Source organism: Montipora foliosa, chromosome 8 (assembly GCF_036669935.1).
Source record: "Montipora foliosa isolate CH-2021 chromosome 8, ASM3666993v2, whole genome shotgun sequence".
NCBI classification, from domain to species: Eukaryota; Metazoa; Cnidaria; class Anthozoa; order Scleractinia; family Acroporidae; genus Montipora; species Montipora foliosa.
The window spans coordinates 25,206,952-25,214,451 of NC_090876.1; the positions used below are offsets into that span (position 1 = coordinate 25,206,952).

Here is a 7,500-nt window from a genome sequence, read left to right on the forward strand (position 1 = left end):
AAGTAAATGTAAAATATTTTGTAGAGGATGGGTTTAAAACACAAGACTTTCTTGGTTTACAGGCTGTGTATAATTATAGTATTTTGATAGAATAATTGTCATTACTATTTGAACTGAGTATATAGCTAGGTCTTTCAACTCCAAGGGGTATGGCAGCAACTCCCAGCTAGTTGACCAGTTGTAAGAGCAGTGAGCAACTCAATCAAATGGTCATGGGCTGGAGTCCCATTTAAGACAGTCACTGGACTTTTTCCCGGCTTCTTTGTAATGACTTCTTTATAGGTTGCTTCATAAACTGCAATAATCCTAATTTACATACAAATTAGCTGCAACTGAAAGTGGTCTAAGAGCCTCTGGTCTTTCTGAGAAGCGAGTTTATAGAAAGAATTTTATGGATATAAATTTATGCAAAGAAATGTCTACCGGTAATTCCATTATCATGTACTTTTAATTCATAAAACAACCGGCAGGTACAAAACACAGGTCACACCTGTCACAGGTCATTGTTTTACATTTGAATACAGAAAGTATCCTAAACATTCATAAAAGGTAACCCTATAGGCCTAAAAACGTTTTTTAGACCTAAGTAGGCCTAAGGTTAGCATTTATGAATGTTTAGGATACTTTCTGTATTGGTAAAACAATGACCTGTGACCTGTGACCTGTGTTTTGTACCTGCCACAAAACAACAGGAAGTAACTGCCCATGGTATGCTGAAATCTAATATGGTGGTGTTAAACCATCTAGAACCCCATATTGGATGGTTTTAAGTTACACTGAAAGAATGAATGCTTTCGTGTAAAAGTCAATGAGCGAGTTGTCCTTGGAGCAGCAAAAAGCAATCATTCACTGTTAAGGAGGAATGGGTTTTTACCTCAGATGACATCGCAGCTGTTGACTATACTTGACCTTAGTTAGCAGCCCCTTAAAAAGCCAACATGAAGATTTTATGCAGATAATTCAAAATAATCTACTTTGAAGTTAGATAACCACAGAAATAGTAACCAATATTCTGTCTTTAATATTGCAGGTACAAACTGGGATTCTGTAGGTTTTGTACAGTACAGTACAATGCAAGTCTTAATGAACTGGACAACATGTTTGTCCACCTCACGAATGTGGCAATTCAGAAGTATGGGGTAAGATTTAACTAATTTCATTCATTAGAAAAATGGTTTGGTTTTGAATTTATAATACTAATCATGATCCTTTTTTGATATTAGGAAGAATACAATCCTATTCATGGTGGTAAATGGACCATTAAAAATTTGCAATTTTATCTTGAAGGAACCAGAGGCAAGGAGGCAAGTCTTGAATGAAAAATGTACATGTAGTTGAGTACTACTTAATTGTGTTAGTGCTTCCTCATGCACAGCCCTTGATGCATGTTGTTTATGGTTGAAAGCAATAACAATTATTATTGTTAAATACTTTAGCTGAATTTTTTCCCTCAACAGTGCATGCTCTCATTGGTTACTTCAAGGTCACATGACATCTAACAATAAAACCGTTTCCCGCCAAAAGTTTCTGAGCGGGCAACATTGCAAAATCTATGATATCAGAGGGTAACAGTGCAAGTAGCCGTTACCCACAGATGTTGACCGATGATCACCGTTTCTGTTGCCATTGCTCGTTTTTCTTTTTGTGCTATATAACAAATCACTTTTAAAATTACTGGTCCCTCAGGAAACAGTTAATTTTTTTCCCCTCGAATCCCTCATGGCATTTATCCGTGCTCATGGCATTGAACAAGGATCGAGTAGTGTTGGCACAGTGGTAATAGAGCATTTGCTGGTGTGTGGGCTCCGCCAATGTCATTTTGCCTTAAACTTTCAATTGCCACTACAGAGGTGTCAACTTTTCAAATGCAGCTACGGTACGTACGAACTCCAACGAAATTTCGTTGTTAGATTTGCGAATTTTCGTTTCAGTACGTACGAACTCCAACCGAAATTTCGTTGTTAGATTTGCGAATTTTCGTCCTGCGTTCGAATTTTCGTGTGGCTCAGCGAAATTTCTTCGAAAATTCGGCCGAAAAATCACACATCTTCCCCCGAAATTTTGGCGAAATTTCGGCGAAATTTCGAGAGAACAATAAGCGAATTTCGTCGAAATTCGTTTGCATTCTTTTTGCACAGTACTGTATATGTAGAGGTGAAACAGATCCTATAGTTGCATTTGAAAATTTCTAGGTTTTTTTTGTTCTCCCATTAATTAGGTCACAGACAAGTTATTTGATGATATTAATTGGTGCATTGTTCACTCTCTCAAGGCAGTACAGGTAAGACAGTATATCAATTAATTAGGAAGCAACTGCTTTAGGAACAACTTTTAGGCAATTTGCCTTTCGATATATTTACAGCTTACCATAGTGATCTGCAGTTGCTATACAGTACATGACAGCTACACGTTATTTTAGTCTCGCTCGTCATTTTAGAGACCTAGCTTTCCCATTTTGTAATGCGCAATAATATATGTATTTTTATTCTGGGAGAAGTATTCACTTTCCAGAAAAAAAGCTTCTCTAAAAAAATGCCAGCGATTGCAGAAAACATGATAATATATTATTGTTCATTATCTTCACCTACAGATATTGAATGTTTTTCTTTTGTTTTAGAACGTGATAGCTAATGACAGGCATTGTTTTGAATGCTATGGGTGAGTTAATTCATGAATGTTACTTCTACAACAAAAAGCAAGCATCATTTTATGCTCAAGATTGCTGGTGTTTATGGGCAAGTTGATCACGAAAGTCTGTTTTACTTTATAGTTATGACATTATCATTGATGATAACCTCAAGCCTTGGTTGATTGAGGTTGGTAATGTCATCACATATTTAACCTTTAATATATACAGTTATACACTGTACATTCAGCCATGCAAGTCTAAAAGCGAAGCTCCTGGGTCGTTCATTCTTACAACAAGAAGTTAACCTGGCTTGAGAATGCAATCCAATCGAAAACCAGTACCTGGTCAGCGGTCAACTTTAAAAAAAGCTGAAATTGTTGAGCTCTGAACTTGAGCCTGTGATATGGTCACGTGATACTGGTCAGCTGATACCTTGTTTTGACAGGTGTAAATTGACCATAATATGGATATCCAATATCAAAGATATACAATGTGAACGGCCACCATGTTGGGAATATTATTATTAGGACAATATTAAATTATTGGGCAACTTTCTCTTGTGTACGCCCCCATGAGCAGAGAATGCATGTTTTATGAGTCAAATGAGTCAATGAGTCATGAGTCAATGGACTCACAGTCAATATAGCAATAATTTGTTGATTAAGCCTAAGCCCTTGTTTCAGTGGTTAGGCCTAAGCACTCTCTGAAATTTTAGCTTTCATTTTATAGTTTAATTAACTGCACTAACTCGTTGACTCATTGACGCATTGACTCATAAATACTTGACACTCCCACGAGCAATACCGCTAGCCATGATTATCGTGAGAAAAGCAACTCATTGGTTCCTATGGGTATGGCTCCACTATTAATAACTGTAGTGTCCCTTCTGCATATTGTTGTAGCATTTCTTTGTGTCTGGGGTTTTTAAACTTTTGGTAAGTTTTGTCAAAATAAATTTGTTGTTTGTTATTTCTCTTTTTCTTGCTCACTATGAAAGTGTAAATATCTTGGTCTTAATTCTTAAAATCAACATGACAGTGGCCAATGGCCAACTCGAAAGCTATTGCTCATTTGGCCACTGTAAACATATTTCATGTGATTTATTCTTTACGTCTAATAACTCTGAAACAGTGTGAATAAAAAAATTGAAATTGAAATTGTAAAGATTCTGTTTGTGAGTAACTTTTGTTCGTTATAACAGGTGAATGCATCTCCCTCACTGACATCCACAACATCTGCAGACAGAATCATGAAGTACAATCTCATTCATGATACTCTTAGCATTGTGGTCCCCAATGGAGAAATTCCTGAGTGAGTACCGCTCACTGAAAGATTGAAAAAATAATTCTAACCAATGGGATTGTAAAGTGTTTTGTGTAGCACTGGATCTTGGTTAGCAGTCATGATACCTACATGAACCATTTGATTAGCCCTTTAGGGGAAGCAAGGAGAGCAAAATTAAATGTAACTTCCTCCGTGTTCTCTTTAGTGACACAAGAGGGATAAAAAAGTTTAATTTAATGAAACAATTATTCCTTAGGGCATTTAATGGTTAATCCCTTGATTAGTTGGTAATTTTATAGGGAAGCCAATCCTGATGAACTTATGAACTTTTCCATCCTGGATCTAGGTATTAAATTTTATCGCTTAGCCTGCTTAACTTTTAATTTTTAGTGTGCGGTGGAGCAAGTTGCCATCCAAAGATGCTCTTGGAAATTTTGAAGTTTTGTAAGTACATGTAAACCCAGATGAGTTTCCTAATAAGGATTTACTTACAGTTTAGTATTGAAAATTAATTAATAGCAGGCTTCTATCTGCTTGTGATCCCATTGTAAGGGAAGTAGCAAACAAGTACACAGGCTCATGTGTTCATACATGGGTGTTGTTGGACCTCTCCTAGAGTATGCTTGTAGTGCCCGAGATCCTTATACAGGACAACTTGCTGCTGAAGTTAAACCTTTCACTCCTTGGGTGTCCGTCATTGACAAGTAAGTCATCTGGTGTTAGGCAGTAAAATCTCAAAGTGGATGTTGCAGGAGGAAAAGGGTGAGAGGGAGCTTAGGTTTTGAGTGGACTTACATTGTTGTTAAGAGAGTAGGGCTTAGTTTTGTCCTCCTGAATCTATTACTCAGTAGAAGAAGAAACTTGGTTGGAAGTTCCAACCACAAAACAGACAAATTGACAAAATAGTACTCTTTAACCCCCTGCACACCTGAAGCATCCCAATTGAAGAGTAAAATCGTCCGGCGTTAGGCAGAGTAAAATCTGTACATAAGGGTTAAAATAGTTTTTGAGTGCAAGGGTCTAAAAAACCACACTGTTCTCCCCTGGAGTTGATCAAGAAACTCTCTAGAACCGCAAGACATATCCATGGTTTATTTCAGTATTTCAACCTGGCAGCATTTCAAATCTCTTCAACGTAATGAGTTGAGCTGACCACTGTGGTGGAACAATTATCTTAATGAGATAGCACAGAAACAAAATGAAGGAGTACGTGTCAACACTAGCAACCAGCTATGAGTCTCCACTGGTGAAAAGATGCCTTTCAACTCAGTCTGTCCCTACAAAGTACTAAAGACAGGCAACCATCACACTGAAGGATACAGAAAAGGGAAGAATCGGACCCCAGCCACTCTCTCCTGCCCCTTCCCCTACACACACACCAAAATCAAATTGCTTTAATGGTGCTAGCTGCAGGGATCAGGCTGTCGGGGAAAAAAGCAGTGAACAAAGGAAACCAAGCGGAGGACTGAAGAAAGGGGAATTTCCAGTATTCTGATATTTTTCCTTTTTTTCCGAGGCCATACACCCGTACAGGTGCATAACTTGTCAATTGCTTGTATGTTACACAAAATTAAAAAAAAAACAATTTACCCTTTCACCTTGATACTGTTGGTTATTAGGTATGATGAAGAGTTGGCTAGTCTAGACACAGTGGAAAGAGAGGCAAGATCACGAACAGGACAAGCAGCAGCATCTCGTCCTGGAAAAGATAGCAAACCCAAGCACGCAACATGGAAGTAACACAACATAATACAGAACGTTCTGTACGATTTATATTTGAATCATTTAAGAGGCCATTAAATTTAACAGAGCCCTTATTAAAGTCCTCAGTAGTAAAGGTTGACTTAAGGTTACCGTATACGTTCAGATCGGCAATTTTCTTCAAATTTGGATTTTTCGGTCAAAGTAATGATCGAAATGGGATAGCTAATGTAAAAAAGAAATTATTCAAAATGATTGAATATTGGCGGAAAAATGGCGGTTTTACGTCTTGGTCGGAAGTAAAAATTACCTGTTTGATTGACAGTCTTGGCGCTGTTTTCTCAAATCAAATTTTTCATTTGAAGCGGACACGTAAAAGAGATCAAACTCAAAGGGAATTTGTCCGATTGCCCCAGAATTTTGACAGTGGCTAGATTAACATATATAAAACAAAAACGTCTGCGAATTTTTTATTTCAAAATATTTTTTCTGTGAGAGCGATTTTTGTACGAACACTTCACATTCTTTTAATACTGTTTCGAAAACGTTGTATAATTTTTCACTTTAACTGAGTATGGCAAAACGCCGTCATCCTTTTTTAGCACTTTGGGCCGGGAAACGGAGGAACAAAATAAAATAGCGGAAAGCAAAATTTGCTTTGACTTGTAGCTTTGGTTAGGTGATTCGGACGCTGGCATTTAGAGGTCGTGAAAAATTTTAGCTGCGCGCGCGCGTGTAACCTATACGCGCCAGACTACGGGCCATAACTGAAGAAACAAGCGTCAGCTGATTGAATCAAATTTCTATCAAAAGTAGCGCGCGCAACACACCGGGAGTAAAAATATGGCGTAAAATCGTACGAACCGGAAATAAAACCTGCGGAAAAAAATTGTCTTCGTCTCGAAATTTTGCTTGGTGACCTATATTGATTTTTTGCATGCAAGTATCATTCATGATGGCACTTTAAATAAAGGGAAAGCTTTCTAGTACAATTTTCTGTAGACTATAAAACGCCCTTTTCCGATGTATCTTAAATTCTACTAGATAACTTTTTGTCATACTCTCTAAGAAGTTAAAGAATTTAGGGAGATTTCCAACGAAGAAATTAAAACGGTAGGTCACCGACTTAATTTTTCAGATAAATTTCAAAAACTGAAATTTAGAGGGCCTTTTTGCGGACCTGGCGTGTTGCCATGGTACCCTATATGACGTCATAAGTGCCCTTAAAGTAATTCCCAACAATAGAGTTGCAAAGATATTCATAGTTTGCCTATATTATGAAATATCCTTCTTTGGTATCTTTCATTGTCTCACTAACACTATTGCAACGAAAAACCCTTTCGAGCCTCCTTTTTCAAAATTCTTGATATTTAACAATTATTCCATGAGCGCGCGTTGGATATGAGATGGTAAATAGCCAACGAGGCGCGTAGCGCCGAGTTGGCTATAACCACTCTCATATCCAACAAGCGCGAATGGAATAATTGTTTTATTAAATACTTTAAACTCCAAAAGTTTAGAAGTACGAAATACGAGCGAAAAAAGCGAGAAAATCCTAGCGAAATCGAAAAAAGTTGATGAAGATGCGATGTTGTGTAATACCTCGTGGTCAGACAGACGCAGGCTCATCACAAAAACATTTCTTACCTTTTCGCGTATCTCTAAGCTTCGAAAGTGATCTAAACTTTCCACAAAAACGTTTTTCTTTTGCTTTATACCGAAAGAAATTTCGCTTTCTGGCGTAAACGTTTTTAGTTTAGCAACGCTAAGCGCAATCATTTACCATATAAGGTCAAACTAAGGTATATGAGCTGATAACCGAGATTGAGTGAACCAATCAGAGCACGAGAATTGCATTATCCGAGGTTGAGAATTTAATAAATAAC

General features: G+C 37.4%; 1 protein-coding gene across 1 annotated transcript in view; it reads left to right on the forward strand.

The window, feature by feature from the left end:
- Positions 1 to 6,606, forward strand: part of LOC137968126 (polyglutamylase complex subunit TTLL1-like) — a 21,111-nt gene extending 14,505 nt beyond the window's left edge. Inside the window, exons 8-15 of the mRNA XM_068814750.1 lie at positions 1,031 to 1,139; positions 1,224 to 1,304; positions 2,219 to 2,281; positions 2,618 to 2,658; positions 2,771 to 2,816; positions 3,831 to 3,940; positions 4,304 to 4,357; positions 5,533 to 6,606. Coding sequence (XP_068670851.1) covers positions 1,031 to 1,139; positions 1,224 to 1,304; positions 2,219 to 2,281; positions 2,618 to 2,658; positions 2,771 to 2,816; positions 3,831 to 3,940; positions 4,304 to 4,357; positions 5,533 to 5,653 — 625 coding nt within the window. The 3' untranslated portion in view covers positions 5,654 to 6,606. The remainder of the gene's footprint in view (positions 1 to 1,030; positions 1,140 to 1,223; positions 1,305 to 2,218; positions 2,282 to 2,617; positions 2,659 to 2,770; positions 2,817 to 3,830; positions 3,941 to 4,303; positions 4,358 to 5,532) is intronic.
- Positions 6,607 to 7,500: the final 894 nt, after the last annotated feature.